Below are 19,537 nucleotides of genomic sequence, written 5' to 3'. Positions count from 1 at the left end.
TTTGTTCACAGAAAGAGTACATAATTTTAGGGCGTAGTATAAGTAGGCGAATTGGAACGCAGCATTAGATGCAACATTCAACCACTCACTTCAGCTTGCCCGCCATCTTGGAATGGTCAGAGTGTCTTCACTCACAGTAATCAATGTTGCCACAGCATTTCTGGTTGTGAAACCACCGATATTTATTCCTGAAGAAATGGCATGTGCTGAATCAAAATCATCTGCTGAAGTCTATTGTAGATATAGATATTCATATATATTCATACATGTAGCTAACTATGGTTGCAGACGCTCAGTCTACTTGCTCTCGAATGTTCACAGACCACCTTTGACTGTACCATTATGGTGGACGGCTTACGTAGCGGCCCATAGATACAGCTGCTAATGAGGCATCTGTGTAAATATATATATATATATATATATATATGTATACAGGAATAAATTACATTATTACATTTTAAAATATATTAAAATAGGGCCTTACCAGCCCTCAAAATTGTGAACGGTAGTGTAGGTTTCCAAGATATTAGTAGTTATTATTTGATATTAATGTGTGTTTTCTCAATATGCAGTAAGGCTCATCGAAACTAGGGCACTAATGTGTGATTGAGGTACTCCCTCAGGGATTGGGAAAGTATGAACCTGAGAGGTTGTGTGTGTGTGTGTAAGCAGAGGTGTAAGGCAAAACTATGCACTGCATTATTGATTAACATTCATTGTGTAACAACACTGCAGCAGCTGCCTTGCACACACACACACACACACACACACACACACACACACACACACACACACACACACACACACACCTCTTTTTAAACTGAACAAAAAAGCCTGGCAGTAACTTTGAATAAGCAAAGTGGGACATCAGGGTGAATATCTCCCTGCAGCTTTAAGACCTGAATCACTGTGATTTCACCTTCTTTAGTTTAAGTTGACTAGACACGATAGGAAAATATTTTTAGTCTTGTGTACCAGACACTCAGGTTTACAGGTTATTCTGGCAAAGCTTGACCCTGTTTTCATTTCCTTGCTGTTGCTCGTGATCCCTAGGAGGAAAGATAACCTGGCTGGAAGACATTCCCCTCCAGCACAACAAAAAACAGCTCTATAGAAACGGCAGCAGTAATGCCATAGAAACTGTCCCCACTGAAGCCTCATTCAGTGAAACAGGGGCAACTGTATGTACTGTACATTCATGTCCAAGGAAACTCAAAACAAAGCAATTTTTTCTCTTTGTAGACTATTGAACATGTATACACGTAAATAGTATGTAGTCTTATGTTATGGGATAAGAAAGCAAAAAAAACAAAAAAAACAAAAAACATTTGTGTTGTGTTGTCATAGGTGCCTCTCTAAAAGACACTAAGAAGGAAAAGAAAAACGTAAGTTCTTATAGAAATTTAGATTAGTATATTGTTCTATTGCAGTTAGGACAGACTCAAAAACACATTCAAGTCAAATTTTATTAACAAATGCATGGACGTGAATAAGTCCTCAAATGCAGCCTTACATAATGTTGGTCACTTGACACTCTTTTGCATACTCCTGTTTTGCATTGCAATATTCTTATGTTAGTTTTAAAATCATACTTTTACCTTAAATACATATTATGAGACATTTTTTTATTTTTGTTTTGACCAACATGTGCTGTATTTAAACAAAACCTCAACCATAGTAAAGGTACAGTATATAGGTTTCAGTTTGTCAGACAAATGTTTGACCTTTATGTTATTCATGAAGGAGGGCATCTATAAATGAAGATAAAAGCATCTCATGTGTCTCCAGCAACACAATGTGATGAGATGTTCATGCAACATGACACCTTGACAATTCAGTTTTGCATAGCTATCCAAGCTCTCTGGGGCTGTGCAAGAAAAGTGTTCACATCTACATGCAAAATATAAATGATTTGTGTACGAGAATGCAATTTATGTAAATGTGTTTGGGGAATAGGTAAAAGACTCTTTTAAGTAGCGTTATATATTGGACGAAAGCGGAAGTTTAAGATATAAAAATATATAATATTAAATTGTCATGTTTATCAGTCACACCATAGACAGCATTTAAGATAAATAACTACATGGACAGAACATTTGCATTAATTTAATGATGTATTTTTAGTCAAAAATATGTTGATTTTTTAGTAGAATTAATACCATCTTTCAATACATTATAAGTAATTTCCCATTTAAAAATACTTGTACCATTCAATAACACTATCTCTTATTACAGTGGAGTGGATACCACCTCAGCAAAGAATGAGAAATTATATACATATAAACCAGAACCATTAAAGGATTAGTTCACTTTAAAATGAAAATTAACCCAAGATTTACTCACTCTCAAGCCATCCTAGGTGTATATGACTTTCTTCTTTCTAATGAACACAATTGGAGTTATATTAATAAATATCCAAGCTTTATAATGGCAATGAACAGGACCAATGAGTTTGAAGCTCAAGAAAGTGCAACCATCCATTATAAACATATTGCACACAGGGGTTAATAAAGTCCTTCTGAAGCAAAGCGATGCATTTGTAAAAGAAAAATATCCATATTTAACAAGTTATAAAGTAAAATATCTAGCTTCCGCCTTAACTGACATCTCTTTTTTCTTAATTTGAATACGGAAGGCGTAGGACGTAGCGTAAGCGTTTTTAACTGCGAGAGGCATTACACTTTCTTCGTAAGTTGAATACGGAAGGCGGTCTGGCGAAAGCTAGATATTTTACTTTATAACTTGTTAAACATGAATATTTTTCTTACACAAATGAATCGCTTCACTTCAGAGGTACTTTATTAACCCTCGTGTGAGGAACGTTTATGATGGATGGATGCACTTTCTTGAGCTTCAAACTCGTTGGTCCTGTTCACTGCCATTATAAAGCTTGGACGCAGGCAAGGATATTTATTAAATTTAACTCCGATTGTGTTCATCAGAAAGAAGAAAGTCATATACACCTAGGATGGCTTGAGGCTGAGTAAATCTTGGGGTAATTTTCATTTTAAAGTGAAGTAATCCTTTAAAACAAGTATTTTGTCAAAGGTGCAGCTGACGATTGTGAACTGATGTTTTTGTATGCAATTCTGACGACTTTCTGTTTACATATGAACTTGGATACATTTTTTTTTATTATGATTATTACTATTATTTCTGTTCATTACTAAAATGGATAAAACCTTTTTAACGTTTCTTCTTCAGGAGATCACCTCCCAGCAGGTTTGACATTATCCTGGAAGTAGCCAGGGTTGGTGATGTTGCCAGGAGGTTTGTAAAAGGCCACAGTGATGTACTTGCCTTTCCCATCTGATCCCAGGCCGATCCCAACCTGGTCTGTAGACCTCCAGATCATCTGGGTGAAGTTACCTGTGCACATATGAAAGTTTTTTTTCTGGTGTAAATATTCAGTTATGGTTTGTGATTTATATTGTCATTGACATACGTAATTTAACACTAACATACATATTGAATCAACATTTGCTATTTTATTTTACAGCTTTGACCATTTAAACTCTTCAGTTGATATGAGTGCAAAATGAATAGCCTACCAGTTCCATTCTGAAAGCCAGGGGTTGCAAAGTTGTACTTCACATTTTCCTTGTACCATGATTCAGCAACCTCTTTTCCTACAGTTAAAAAAAATATGAGTTTTTCTATTTTAACTGATGTGCTATAGGTCTTAAACAGACCCATTTAGGGGGAATAACCAATTTACCTGTTGGAGACACCATGTTGGATGTCCATTTGTAAGACATAGTCTCTCCGTGACCTTTGCCGCTGTTCTTCAGGGCGTTAATGCTAATCAGATGTGTTGCCCAATCCTGAGCCTCTTTACTGAGGATGGGGCACAGAGAGAGAGGCCGTGCCCCGTGTTGCCGTCGGTAATCATTTTGAGCTTCAAGCAGAGACTGACGAAACTGTGACAAGATCTCACCTTCATCACAGGAAAAGAAAAAGCTGTTAATAGACTTAAAAGACTTTTTTAGTTGAAACTAAGGCTTTGGCCTTTTTTTACGTCACTTTTTACATGATTTCAAATAAGTCTGTGTACATGCTTATAAATGGTGCTGTAAACTGAAAAAATGGACCTGACTGTGTGTCTTCATGTTTTAATTGCAAGTGTTCCACAAAGCAGTCTCTGTGGGAGCTGATCTTCTCAAACTAATGACCAATTACTGGTAACTAATCATTAAAACAACTAATAGTTTTTGAGTAAGGACATGTTGGCAAAGACTAATTAAAATTCCTTTAACTGAAAGGAAGCATTTATTATGCATTTATTCAGCTGATGTCAAATAGATGCAAAACCTCCCTAAAATTTTTCTTATGAAAGTCCATTTCTGCTACATAAGGGACAGAAAAAACATAACTTCGGCTTGGTAGGCTACATCGTAATTATGACATAAATTGAAATTATAAGATAAAATGTTAAAAAAAAATCTCATAATGACTTCTCATAATTTCCACTTTTTGGCATAATTTTGAATTTTATGTCACAACTGTGATTTATCAAAGCATGCTTTATTTTCTGATGCGGTAGAAAATGGGCCTCCATAGTTTCTTGAGGCATTCATGTTCTCATTGCTTACCTTCTGAGCTGCAGCTCTGTGGAGACTGACTCTTACATGGTGCTGGTACAGAACTGTGAGATGATGAAGGCAACTGGTTTGACTTGATGCTGAGAGCACCGAGTGCTTGTCCAACTCTGTCAGCTGAACACCAAATAAATGTTTAACACTTTCTGTAAATTTTATACAATAAAAGTGTTATATAACATATATATATATATATATATATATATATATATATATATATATATATATATATATATATATATATATATAAAATCACTACCGTTCAAAAGTTTGGGATCGGTAAGATTTGTAATATTTTTAAAAGAAGTTTTGTCTGCTCACCAAGATTGCATTTATTTAATTAAAAATACAGTAAAAACAATAATATTGTGAAATATTATTACAATTTAAAATAACTGTTTTCTATTGGAATGTAGTATAAAATGTAATTTATTACTGTGTTGGAAAAGCTGAATTTTCAGCATAATTTCTCCAGTCTTCAGTGTCACATGATCCTTCAGAAATCATTCTAATATGCTGATTTGCTGCTCAAGAAACATTTATGATTATTTTCAATGTTGAAAACATTTGTGTACTTTTTTTTCAGGATTCCTTGATGAATAGAAAGTTCAAAAGAACAGCATTTATCTGAAATACAAAGCTTTTGTAACATTATACACTACCGTTCAAAAGTTTGTGGTCAGTAAGAATTTTTATTTTTTATTTTTTTTAGAAGAATTTAAATAATTTTTTTTTTTTTTCAGCAAAGATGCATTAAATCGATCAAAAGTGGCAGTAAAGACATTTCAAATGTAACAAAAGATTAGATTTCAGATAAACACTGTTCTTTTGAACTTTCTATTCATCAAATAATCCTGAAAAAAATATTGTACACAAATATTTTGTACATCTGTACACATTAAATGTTTCTTGAGCAGCAGATCAGCATATTAGAATGATTTCTAAAGGATCATGTGACACTGAAGACTGGAGTCATGATGCTGAAAATTCAGCTTTGCCATCACAGGAATAAATTACATTTTCAAATATTTTCAAATAGAAAACAGTTATTTTAAATTGTAATAATATTTCATAATATTACTGATTTTACTGTATTTTTAATTAAATAAATGCAGCCTTGGTGAGCAGACGAAACTTCTTTTAAAGACATTAAAAATCTTACCGATCCCAAACTTTTGAATGGTAGTGTATACAAACTACAAATAGTCACAAATTGGCATATCAGACTCACCAGATGGGGCAGATTTGAAGTCTACTTTGGAACCTGCCGGTAGGACATTTCTTTCAAAATATCCAGCATTGCTGATGTTTCCCGCTGGGAGGTACTGACCCACCACAAAAGTTGTGTTCCCGTCAGTAGCCAGTCCAACTCCCAACTCCTTTGTGTCCTTCCACACCACCTGTGTGAAGTGACCTGGAGAAACCACCAGATGTCAGAACAGAGACTAGAGCAAATGTCTAACCAGCCCAGAATGTTTACAGATGGATTCACCTGTTTTGGAGGAAAATCCAGGCCTGCTGAAGTTGTAGTCTTTAATCTCACTGTACCAGCTTTCCACTGCCTCACGTCCTGTAGAAATTACAAACATGCGATTTTGAAAACGTGCAAAAAAGTTCATGACACACAACCGGTAGTGAAATAATGTTTGCTTCAAAATAAATAACCCAAGCTCCGATTTTACATAAAGACTTCACATCTAAGATGCCTGACTGAAAAGTGTGCAAGCGAAACATTAGCAAATGTTACAGGCAAAGTAGCTACTAAACTCTGACCTGTAAGTTTTTTGTCAGCTGAGCTCCAAGCGTAATATACATTTTCTCCATAATCTCCATTACTATGCTTGAGGGTCCTGATCGACAGCAGGTGTTTGGCCCACTCCTGTGAGGAGCGGCACAGGTTTTTGTTTATGGTGAGGGGCGGGGCTCCATGATGTTTGCGGTATGCATTGTGAGCCTGTAGGAACTCAGCCTCAAAGCTGCCGTCTGCTACAGACAAACATAAAGAGTTATTTGATGTGCAGACAGAACATCTCACGATGACTGAAAGGATAAAGACAATTTTTCATTCTATCATTTCAAAGTCATTTTTTTTTCCCAAATGTATTGCGGTACACATGCTCTTTCAGAAACCATATAACAACAGTACAAAGAGTGGACTATCACATTTCATTTGCATCATGGCTAGACAGATAAATACACCAAAAGGTACATTTTAACCACAATCCATGACAACATTACTCTGTGTGTTTGTATTCGTGCAAAGAAGACACCATCAGCAAAGTGATGAGAAGAAAAGCTGCACAATTTAAAATACATTTAATGGCCCTTTTATTCATCATTATACAACATATACTATAGATTAAACCAACTATTTATTTTGAGGTACTTTACCTAGGCTATACCACACTTAACTTACCCTTTAAGGTGGTTGGCACATGAAGATCCCCTCTGCCTCCTGATGGTGATATTTCAGTACTGCGAGGAACTGAGGGGACTCTGTTCGATACACCATGCATTGGTCCCACTTTGTCAGCTAAATGTTGCCAGATATATCAAATCATTACTGTACTGAACATCAACTATATCTAATACTTGAAGTGCTCTGTAACATTTTATTAATAAGTTAATAATAAAATATAATTATTATTATTTATAAAATGTAATATTAAAGATATAGAAAAAATATGAAACTTTTTTGTCTTCATAAATATCATCACTTGTATACTGTGAAATAACCTTTCACTAGAAAGTGTACTCACTTGTTGTACCAGTGGGCTTTGAGTCTACTTTGGAGCCTGCTGGTAGGACATTTCTTTCAAAATAACCCACATTTGTGATGTTTCCTGCTGGTAGGTACTGACCCACTACAAAAGTTACATTCCCATCAGTAGCCAGTCCAACTCCCAACTCTTTTGTGTCCTTCCACACCACCTGTGTGAAGTGACCTGGAGAAACCACCAGGAGTCAGTGTTGTAAAAGAGACTAATGCAAATTTAACCACTCAGTGTGTTTGCAGATGGATTCACCTGTTTTGGAGCAGAATCCCGGTTTTCTAAAGCTGTAGTCTTTAATTTCATTGTACCAGCTTTCCACTGCCTCACGTCCTGTAGAAAGCAGAGGGAAAAAAGGTATGTAATTGTTTCCACGTGCAGTAGGCCTATGTCAAAACACTGGATTGGTTCACATTGTGTAATACTAATAACAACACGAATGTTCTCCAGTTTAGTGTCTTGTAATGAAGTTACAAAGTTTTGACAACTGCAAAACGCCTACTATGGCATGTAATTATAGTGCAGTCCACTTTGACCAAGAGTTGTCTGACTGGTTGACTGTCCCGGGCTGACAGGTGACAGCTCACGATTCTTTTGAGTAACACAGCCTGGTCAAAAAGACTGGTAGCATTTATGGGAGGTTTGATTACCTTTTTAAAAGAATTTGACTTTCATTGGCTGGTTTTGAGAGCAGAAAGCTGACCTGTGAGTTTTTTGGTAACTGAACTCCAAGCATAATACAGATTTTCTCCGTAGTCCTTGTTGCTGTGTTTGAGAGTATTGATTGACAGCAGATGCTCCGCCCATGCCTGCGCGGAGCGGCACAGGCTTTTGTTTACGGTGAGGGGCGGGGCTCCGTGCTGGCTGCGGTAAGCATTGTGAGCCTGCAGGAACTCGGACTCAAAGCTGCTGCCTGGTAGAGAAGAGCGCAGTTTAATGATGTGCTTAAACAAAATCAAATTGAGTGATACATTGTATAAAAGTTTATTTCAATTGTTTGATGAGTTTGGATAAACTAATGCCCGGTTTCACAGACAGGGCTTAGATTAAGCCAGGATTATATCTTAGTTCAAGTAGGGTGTTTAAGTAGCTTTTATAAACGTGCCTTAGAAAAAACAGGGCTGTTTCATAAAACAAGATTAGAAAACAAGCCAGGCTTATTTTACTTAGTCAGACTTGTTGTCAGCGAATTCTGTTTCATAAAACAAACTTAAATTAGTTCAAACTCAGTTACTCTGGCAACTTATGCTGGGAAACTAGCCTGGTCGGGAGCAGGCTAACTGTCAGGCTAAGCTGAGCTTCTCTAACACTGACCAATAGGAACGCAATGATATTACAGCTGACTCTCTCACATACAATTATTTGAGTATATATGTGTGTGTGTGTGTGTGTGTGTGTGTATTATGTGTATATTATTATGTGTGTGTGTATATATATATATATATATATATATATAAATACACACATTTGCTAAATAGTGCTAAATAAAAAATATATATATTGGTGTAAGTTTAAGCCATTTTTTTTTATTAAAAGGTAAGTATGATGAGAAACAAAACATTTAAAGAGAAGTGATTTCTTAAAAATTAAGTGTTATATAGCCCACTGAATCATTCTCAGACTTAATACTGACAACAGTGGAAGCACTTGGGAGAGAACTGTCAGAGACTTATTTCTTAGCACAAAAGAGTACAAGAGGATTACCAAATCATTGTTTTAAGTGTGAAAATATAGTAAAAGTAACACAGAAATTCAAAATCAATAAACCTGTGACAAGGCCCCTGAAACAATCAGGCCTTCATTTGTAAGCTTTCATTAAGTGATGAGTGATTTGTTTGCTAGACAAAGAGCAGGAGAAATACCAAATGAGTGTTACAGAGACAGCAAAAGCTATGAAAAGAGTGACGGAGTAAGATGCAGCTTGACATGCATGGTTGTTGTCCACACTGGAACAACCCACTGTAGTCAAGGCCCATATTTAATCTATACTCTGGTCTTATATATATATATATATATATATATATATATATATATATATATATATATATATATATATAACCTACAGGTTTTCTTTTCTTACTGGCTAAATGTTTGTAGGCCTACCCAATATTTAATTAGTTATGAATACATTTCTCTCTGGTTTTGTTTGGCAGCTGTAGTACCTTTATTATTAGAAGAGCAGAAATTAAAATCATAAAATTCAAAATTCAAATAAATATGCACAGACTAAATTTTAATTGGGAAGATGAATCTAAACTCAGTAATTGGCCCAAAGTATATTGATTTACCCCATTACATTAGTCCATTACAGTTACGATCATAAAAATACACTTACTTGTAGGTTTAAAAGTGTACATAAGGCACATTTAATGTCGAACATCAAATATTTTAGCGAAATGTATATTTTAGAATTGTTGCGCTTCTATTGCATTCCGTCTGTTTAGCGCGCATGCGCGCAGCAGCACTCGTTCACTGTGAAGTTTAGCCGCAAAATGGAAATATTTGCATTACTTTCTAACATTTACAGATGGAGAATAAACTTGTGAAAAGTAAGTTATGCACTAAGGAAAACACCATGTCTCAAACGCATAAAATAGCACAAAATGTATGCCGTTTCCTATGGTGGATTGATTTGATCCATGATCGACCTCTAGGGCTGCTTAAGAAAAGCGTGCACGCGAAATTATCTTGACTAGGTGAACCTGGATCGAATTAGCTGCGTGAACTTCAATTACCTTTTATGAAACCGTTTTAGCCCAAACTCATTTGTTAGGTTAATTCAAGTCAGGTTTTGGAGTTTAATCCTCGCTTTTCTTAGCATCTTTTATGAAACAGCCCTCCGGTATGCATCTTGAGACAAAACAATGGCATTGGCATATTATAAGACATGTCCGTGTAAGTTGTTTTCAGTTAAACCTGGTCAAACATGCATTTTAGTCTGGAACTAGCCTTAAGCCTTGTCTGTGAAACCGGGGGTAAATGTTAAAACTAATACTTAAGTTAAAACTGGATAAATGCTACTAAAATGTGAAATAAATAAACAAACGTATTAATTAATTAAAAAGGAGAGAGCGAAACAAAAACAAAGAGATAAAGTTATAATTGTAAAACTGAAAAAAAGTTTAGACTAGACTCACCTGCCATTCATAAAGCTGAGAGACTGCAAAACAAACACATGAGGCAGTTACACCTCAGACAACAAAATATCTGAACCACTCCCATTGCGTCTGGGCATGAGAGATATGTATTTAAATCTAATTAAATACATGGAGTCTACTCTGTTCACTTTGCAAACCATTGTTGAGTTAGACTCCTCATAGATAGTTTAATTAAAATGTGTTAAAAAAAAACACAACCAAGAAACATCACATTTTCACAATGATTTAGCAATCACAAGAGCGGCTATATTCGATTTCTGTAATATTCATTTACATTTAGATTGATTTCCTTATATTTTCTTGATATATTATAATCCTTATATATATTTTCTTGAAAAGTAACTCGTGTAGAATTTGAATGAGAAGTGCTTCCCTTAATAATCGCACCAGTATCTTCATTCAGTATACTGTAAATGTTTCTCTCGCTCTTGCTTGTCATACATAATGGCAGACACATTCATACTTTTAACCTATTTCATAATACACTTCTGTTGGTGTTAAAGCATGTGCCTGTAGGAACTCGGACTCAAAGCTACTGCCTGGTAGAGAAGAGCGCAGTTTATTGATGTGCTTAACCAAAATCAAATTAAGTGATACATTGTATAAAAGTTTCTGTTGGTGTTAAAACAATTAAACTAAAATTTTGTGTTTGATGTCAAAAGTCATTGTATGCACTATGTGACCCTAAGAGACAGTCAGGAATGTGGACCAGTTACATTTTCCATTTGACTGAATGAGTTTCATTTCTGTTTTTTTTTTTTTTTTGCAAGAAGGTGTCCATGTGTGTGTTTGTGTACATGTGACAGGAAACTGCCATGGTGCTGCTCAGTCACTCAGTGAAAGAGCAAAAATGTCACTGTCGCAAGACTGGTTATTCTTGTGACACACTTGGACATTACACTTCTTGCAGGACAGCTACTCAACTGCAGAATATGATATGGGTTGTGATTTGCATATCAGTCATAAAAATTAAATGTATGAAAACCAAATGTAACGACATGCCTTAAAGCAATGAACATGTTTGTATTTGTCTGTCTTACTCTTTGTCCTAAGTGTATTGTTTATTAGAGTGAAACAGGTTTGATAGGACATCATTATAGTGAATTTGCATAGACTAAAGATTGACTGAAGACAAACACAATTGAGGTCTAAGACCAAAATGCCTGATACTGCAAGTTCTTTTCCTCTGCTGTGACTAAAGCAGCAGGCAGTACACTATTTGATGCATGCATTTAAAGAGAAAATAGTGTCTTATCTGTGATTATTTGAAAATAGATTATACATTGGTTATTTTTACTGTCTAATGGTAATCACATTGACCGATAACGCACAGATAGTCTTGAAAAATGTACCTGTCCTGTAGTCTCCCCAAGGCAAGAATTTGTCTTTCTTTAAACGCTGTCTATTTCCTCTCTTTCTCTCCTTCTCTCTGTCTTCGTGACTAGCTCTGAAACCTACGTACTTTATATCTGTCAAGTGATGAAACGCCCCCTAGACCAGGAAAGAGCGCTTCTGTACACATAGACCCATATTGTCAGGTTTAATTGCCTTTGAAATGCACACACACATGCACACAAACTTGTTTTTATATCATTATATAGACTCTCCATAGACGTAATTGGTTTATACTGAGCTAATGACATTTTTTTCAATTCCCTAACCTTAACCTTACCCCTAAACATAACTCTCAGAGAAAACTTTATGCATTTTTACATTTTTATTCAAAGATCGTTTTAGTGTGTTTTCTACGCTGTTTTTCTTGTGGGGCCTGACCAAATGCCCCCATAATGTCAAGCATTTGAGGTTTTACTATGTTTTTTGGCACATTTTGTCCTCACAGTAGGTTAAACAAGTACACACACACACACACACACACTCATCATAAACTAACTTAAATGCTATTAGGAAATGGAAGAACACAGCTCTGACTTGTTCAATTATGTGAAATTTCATATCTTTAGTTCATGTTCACTCCTGCTATCTTCTCTGTTTCAGAGTTGTCCTTGCTCTTGCATGTTGCAATAGCACTTCCTCTCTATTTGCGGTTGATTCCACTGCCTTTTTTTTTGTTCCGTTTGTCACCCACAATGAGTAGTTATTTCAGATACAGGTAATTTTGTGCACAACAAAATCATAAATCAGCCCTGTGATGGACTGGCCTTCCATTCAAAGTGTTCCCTCCCTTGCCTTTGGCCTGAGACACTGGGAAAGGCATCTAGCAACCCAGAAGCCTTACATACAATAATATTACATGTAGTTTGGAGAAGGGATTGATGGATGGAAAATCATGAATCATGTACCATAAAAAGAATTATGATATACTAGGTTCCACATACCTTTCATTTGAAACTGTTGGAAATCTCAGAAGCGAAGACCAGGAGACTTGGATGTATCTTCAGCGGGATTCTTTATTGGGAACATGTGCTGCAGTCATCAAGTCTAACTAAGGCAGTGTACATTGAAGTTTATATACATTTTAGGGGGCAGTGCTTAGGGATAGAGACAAAGCACCAGGGAGACAACCTTAAACACAGGATGCAAATGAAGTATTCAGGTATAGGAACCCACCCCAGACTCTAGATTGTCGCAAGTCCTAATACAATCAGCATTCCTATTCAAAGACTGGGACAGGGGCTCCGCGAAGAGCCATTAACGACAATGGGTGAGAACTCTTGGAAATTTTGCTAAACAGAATCATTCATCTAATGTCGTCATCTTTACCTTAAAATGCTAAATACAATGTACTTTACCTTAGTGTTTCATGTGAGGTTATGTCAGGATGTAGGACCAGCAGATCTTAAACAAATTCTTAAATTTCCCACAAAATCATTAGTTTATACACCTTGTAGAATCTGCAAAATGTTAATTATTTTAACAAAATAAGAGGGATCATGTAAAATGCATGTTATTTTTTATTTAGTACTGTCCTGAATAAGATAATTTACATAAAATATGTTTACATATAGTCCACAAGACAATATATATATATATATATATATATATAGCTGAATTTATAAACATGACCCCATTCAAAACTTTACATACACTTGATTCTGAATACTATGTGTTGTTACCTGGAAAATAGTTAACATTTTGCAGATTCTACAAGGTGTATGTAAACTTATGACTTCAACTGTATGTATGTGATGCAGTGGGTGGTGCATGTGCTCATAACATACAGTACTATGCTAAAGTCTTCTTGAGCACATTAGATGCTTCACCAAAAAGTGCTTCACCAAAGAGTTTCCACACCTTTTGCACAGTAAGAGCTGTTGGCATTGAGTCAGGTTTGAATCTGGCCTGGGTTGACCTGATCTTGACCTGTTGTCCTGTAAGTTGAAAAGCTCATTAAAGGAAAAAAAAAAAAAAAAAAAATTAGGACTACAGGCAAAGAAAGTCTTTCATAGACATACTACTAAAACATGTTTAAACATGTTTACATACCTTTATAGCTGTCTGTTAAGCTTTAAGGTAGGCATCATGCGTTTTCATTGAAGTGAGAAGTAAGAAGTTTAATGGATTGAATTAGCACTCTGGACAGTCATATTGTGCAGATAATTAGTCCGTTCAGTTTGTACAGCTTATAAAAACCCTGAACGTGTGATGTATACAATTAATTAATAGCCTATTCGTTTCAGTGTGGGTGGTCAGAGTAGCGGTGTTCCCTAAATTTTAAATCCCTGCCAAATTATTACCCACCTCGTTGAGGCCGATAACTGGTTACCTAATCATAACCCCACCTATACTAGGGACTAGGGGGGTAATAATCTGGCGGGGGTCAGAATTCGGTACAACACCATACGCAAGAAAAACTGAGGGTACACTACAGATTAAAATATATACTGCTTACTGGTGCATACCAGCCCACTTTAAGCACTGGTGGTATTCAAAAAGAGTGAACTTAGTAATTTTTTTACTCTCATTAATTTTCAACTGCATGTTAACCCTGTTAGGTTAGGGTTAGTAGAATAAGTTGACATGAAGTACAAAGTTACTTATAATATGTAGAATGTCTGTTGGGGGAGCATCTAAATAAAGTGTTAGCAGATATTATGCAGATAGTCTACTAATACTCTAATGACTGGAAGTTGACATGTACTTCATGTACCTCTTCACTAATAGCACCCTTGGTAAATATGAGCAAAGATGGCTGTGAAAATAAATCGGCTTTGTTTATCTGCTCTAATAAAAAAAAAAAAAAAAATTTTTTTTAAATCACAAAGTTTCTGCCATGGCCGTCCCAATCCCCTGACCTAAACCCTATAGAAAATGAGAGGAGTGAACTGAAGAGAAGCACCAACATGGAGCTGGGAATCTGAAGGATCTGGAGAGATTCTGCATGAAGGAATGGTCTCTGATCTCTTGTCAGGTGTTCTCCAAACTCATCAGGCTTTAAGACTCTATAGAAGAAGCTGTTATCTTATGAAAAGAACATTGCAATAATTGGGTGCCAATAATTGTGGCCAACATGAACTAGAGAAAAACATTTATTTCATAATGAAATTTTCCCCCCACATCCAATTGTTTTACTTCAATGAAAGCTTATAATTTTTTGAATGAAAGATCAAAAGTATAAACAATGTAGATTTATTTTCACAGCCGCCTTTGCACATATTTACCAAGGGTTTCAATATTAGGATGGCACTAGAGTTTTACTTATAGTTAGTAGAATGTCTAAAGTGGACGAAATAAAGTGATATATATAAAAAATAATAATAAATAAAAATAAAAACTTAAAATATTTCATATTAAGAATATTATGTAAGAAATAATTGATGTAACATCTATATATGCTACTGTATTATGGCAATGTGACCACTAGTGGGCAGCACAGACATATTGCTGTATGAAAAGTCTCAACAGGAGACCGTTTTCATCTGACCTCTAAACAGTTTTTTCTTCTTGAGGCTTCTTTCTGAAACATTTAATTAGTACAACACATTTGCATGTTCTTTTATAGTTAATGTGATGAACTATAGGCTACCTGTGATTATTCTGCCAGGACATCTGTGTGAACTGACATCATCCACTAAAAATAACCTGAGACCAATTGGTTAAAATGTATTGCATCATAAAAGTGAAGTTAGTTCTGAGAAACGGTCTAGCATAATTTGTTTTTTGTCAGAATTCTGTATCTAATGCAAAGAAATTGTCAAAAGTGTCCAAATACTCTCTGGGGTAGTGGGTAATAATTTAGCTATTTGCCAACTAGGTGTTCTTTGGTTATCGATGAAGAATAGAATTGCCATCAAATAGGCCATCAAAATCTAATGCCTTCATTATGTCCTCTTGAACCTCTTTGATGTCTCTTTCTCGCTCTTTCTCTCTCTCTCTTTCTCTCTCTCTCTCTCTCTCTCTCTCTCTGTCTCTCTCTCTCACACACACACATACACACACACACACACACACAAGTTATGGGCGTAATGGTTTTTATACTGTACTACACTACCCCTATACCTAAACCTACACATCACAGAAAACATTCTGCATTTTTACATTTTCAATAAAACATGTTTTTAAAGCTATTTTAAATATGAGGACTCATGAAATTTCCTCATATTCATGTCATTATACAAATTTATATCCTCATAAATTACAAAAACATGTGCACACACACACACACACACACACACACACACACACACACACACACACACACACACACACACACACACATATTTCGGTTTCCATGCTTTATTGGGACTTAGACAATCAATTTTATAGTGTACGAATTGTATATTCTCTCCCCTAACCCTATACTAACTAAAAAATGTCTCCACATAGACAAGGATTTTGGATATGGCCATTCACCCTACATTATGGGGACAAAATGTCCTCACAATGTATGGTGTACCTGAACTTCACACACACACAAACACACTAATGACTGCCGAATGTCACTTCAGGGGTCATATAGTAACTGCTAATGAGAGGTAACTTTCAAATTTTCCATTCTTTTGCTGTAATAATTCTGAGGAGACAGAAAAAAAATGACCATGCAGTAACCTGACAGGCCAAGTCATTTAAATAAGTCCAATTAGCACTAAATGCTGGCACACTGTATTAACACTTGCTGAAACCCTAATTACAGTAGATATTGCTGAACCTGATATTAAAGTTCATTCTGATACGTTGTTAATACAAAGTGTATGAGGTTTATAAAACAGACTTTCTTTCTTTTTAGACTTTCTTTCCTGTAGTCATTTTAATTTACATTAGTACAGGTGTAAAAGAGATACAACCTTTTTGTTAATGGGTAGCTCAACCAATAATTTGGTCTACCATAAAAATGGAATATTCATGAAAATCCTTGTGTTAAAGCTTTAAACAGCAATCTAATGAACAGGGTATAAGGAATAAACCTACAGATATTTTGGGCATAATGAAGATCCATACTGTTTTAATCTATTAATTTAACAAATTACAGTATAGCTACCAGCATTGAAAATGTAAATATGTTTGGCATGTGATATACAGTGCCTTGATTGTTTACAAATGTCTTTGACTGATGGGGGTAAAAACATTAATTTTCCACTTGACATGCTTTTCAGCTGCTTACATGAAAGGTGTGACATTTTAATTTCTCTGTTCAAATGAACCAAAAGAGTGATTTGTCAAAACACACTGAACGAGTGAAATGAAAATGGAACAAATCTGACAAAGTTGTAATAAAACTTCTGATTTTTATTTATTTATTTATTTATTTATTTATTTATTTATTTATTTATTTATTTATTTATTTATTTATTTATTTATTTATTTTTGACTACAACTGATGAATCTGTGTAGATAAGCAATCTAAATTACACATGACTTGAATCTTTGGAATTTTGTTTCTGAATTCTTTGGATTTCTGTACTGAATTGGAGAATTTTGATCTTTATCAAACAAATGTTTTAAATCAGAGAAGTCAAGAGTTGTTTTCAGGGTTCTGTTTATGTTTCCTTTTGTCACATGTTCTTTGCTCTCAGTTTTCCCGCCACTAGTTTGTTCCCTTGGTTACCCTGATTTGAGTTTATTAGTCCAAGCTGTGTCTTGTTAATTAGCCTCGTTTGCCCCTCTGTTTGCCCTGTATATATTCCCTGTGTTCTCCCTCAGTCTTTGCCGGTTCTCGTCTATGTATTACGTATGCATTATATGTTTGCTTTTGGTGTATGTTGGTTTCTCCTGGTTCCTGTGATTAAAGCCTCTTAATTGGATTCTTCTTCGTTGAGTACTTTATCTACAACTATGCACCGTGACAACTGTCAGCTTTTTAATAGTGTTTTTTCTTTTTTCTTTTCTGGACTATTGTTTTATCTATATGCTTATCCCTGGGAAGGTAATACCCTGAAAAACGTACAAAAGCTGTCACTGGGGCATACCCTTTTAAAAGGTACTAACAGGGTCAAATAAGGTGCAGATGTGTACTTTTTGAAAGGGTAACGCCCCAGTGACAGGTTTTTCTTGCAGTAGTTTAATTGATACAGGACACCCCTGAATGCAGTCCTTGCATGAGAACTCTTATTGAGAGTTTTGATGATGTTTACCATTTAACATATGCTTAATTTCATTCAAGAACTATTCCTTGCTGTCAATAGACTACAAATTGAGCCACATCAGCCCAGTTTATCTATAAGAGACCATATTTCACATATCAGTGAATGAAGAAATGGGATTAAGGCAACTTTAAACAGTTTTTAATACCATTTTACAGTGATGGTTGAAACTTGTACATCTGTGACTGTCTGTCAGTTGAATTTTAGCTATATTAAGGTGCCAGGCTATAAATCCACCCTATCACAGTGGAAGTATTGTTTATTGTGGCTATTATTATTAATACATTTAGTTAGGTATTGAGCATTGGTATTCTTTTCAAACACATTTTTGTCATCAATTTATTATAGTAACTTCAATTTTTTTTATATAGCATTATATTAATAACAATGTTGTTGGCCAAAGTTCTTCACTGTTATAGTTAAAACATATAATACAAGAGTACTGGCTATCTTCTCTTTAAATTTTGGAGGACCAAATATTATAATTTCAGACTTTCGTTGCTTTGGAGAAAGTTTTTAAACAGCCAAACTTTAAGCTCATTCAAACAATTCAACAAGGATTTCAGAGACTGCTCCTTCCCAACTTTGAAAGGTAGATAAATCTGTGTGTCATCTGTATACAGGTTAGGAAATGTCATAAGGATGACAAATGGAACCCAAAGGACACATGCACAAAGAAAACAGTAGGGACCTGAAATAGAGCCTTGAGGGAGACCATATTTAAAGGGGACCACAGAGGTTGAAGCATTTGCAAAAATAACAGAGAATGTTCTGTCCTGTAGATATGAATGAATAATAGGTGGCTATCTTTTACAGTAATGTTTACCATTAAGGGAGTTAAAGATTAGGACAATGATAAACTAACAGCCAAACTTCCTCTTCTTCTTGAGATCCTGTGCTTTAATTATGGTTCTTTGCTCATAATTATATAGTTATTATTGTCATTATAAAGTCTAATTTGAATCAGTGCCAGACCCATAATCATGGTGTGCGCTCTCATTATTTCTAAAAATACGCTATTATCCTGCAAATGTCAGTTTTTGTTTACTCAAAGCTAATTTTACTTTAAATGTTGTTAGCAAAGGAAAATAAGCACACATATAGTTGATTCAGATGAAAATGGTCTTCTATGGAGCTCTGCATCAGCTGTTATCCAAGATGCACTGGTCCAAACACAAGTACAGGACAGAAAACTGAAAATAATTGAGGAAGCAACTGCAAAATAATTGGGCACTACTCTCTACCTCTAGCACATCTTATCAAAACTCCAGTATGGCATGGACTAGAGATTTCCAAAAAACTAGCCAGAAGGTTCAGATTTAACTATAATTTAAGAAGAACCCTTGACTTTCTAGTGTCAATTAGCTGCAGGTTTCCTTTTTCTTCAAGACACTGCCTAAATTCCCCGTACGTCTCGGCTTCAAATGAAAACAAATTTATTGCTTCAAATTGGATACTGTGAATCTCTGTGT

At 35.3% G+C, this 19,537-nt stretch overlaps 1 protein-coding gene across 4 annotated transcripts; it reads right to left on the bottom strand.

Annotated features, from left to right (window-relative positions):
- Window positions 1–2,950: 2,950 nt before the first annotated feature.
- Window positions 2,951–11,996, bottom strand: glipr2 (GLI pathogenesis-related 2). 4 transcript variants are annotated; one of them, XM_067407568.1, is made up of 13 exons: window positions 11,880–11,996; window positions 10,507–10,529; window positions 8,073–8,282; window positions 7,625–7,702; window positions 7,358–7,543; window positions 7,015–7,131; window positions 6,372–6,584; window positions 6,091–6,168; window positions 5,830–6,012; window positions 4,593–4,715; window positions 3,719–3,937; window positions 3,552–3,629; window positions 2,951–3,369 (listed from the first exon to the last, which is right to left on the bottom strand). In XM_067407568.1, the coding sequence occupies exons 2-13, from the start codon at window positions 10,511–10,513 to the stop codon at window positions 3,209–3,211; spliced, it is 1,653 nt and encodes a 550-aa protein (XP_067263669.1). In that variant the 5' UTR covers window positions 10,514–10,529; window positions 11,880–11,996; the 3' UTR covers window positions 2,951–3,208. The 4 variants fall into 4 exon arrangements, with proteins under 4 accessions (XP_067263669.1, XP_067263670.1, XP_067263671.1 ...); XM_067407569.1 differs by having other exon boundaries at window positions 6,372–6,581; XM_067407570.1 differs by having other exon boundaries at window positions 7,015–7,083.
- Between the last annotated feature and the right edge of the window lie 7,541 nt (window positions 11,997–19,537).

Source organism: Chanodichthys erythropterus, chromosome 13, assembly GCF_024489055.1.
Source record: "Chanodichthys erythropterus isolate Z2021 chromosome 13, ASM2448905v1, whole genome shotgun sequence".
NCBI lineage: Eukaryota > Metazoa > Chordata > Actinopteri > Cypriniformes > Xenocyprididae > Chanodichthys > Chanodichthys erythropterus.
The sequence above is the reverse complement of the archived record's forward strand: the minus strand, read 5'-3'. Positions and strand labels throughout refer to the sequence as shown.

What these genes read in the sequence shown, in the direction of transcription:
- glipr2 (XM_067407568.1), bottom strand. An exon ending in AGCTGACAAAAAACTTACAG is followed by an intron (nt 6,169 to 6,371) that starts GTCAGAGTTTAG and finishes TAATTTCTACAG; the next exon opens with GACGTGAGGCAGTGGAAAGC. An exon ending in CAACATGGTGTCTCCAACAG is followed by an intron (nt 3,630 to 3,718) that starts GTAAATTGGTTA and finishes TTTTAACTGTAG; the next exon opens with GAAAAGAGGTTGCTGAATCA.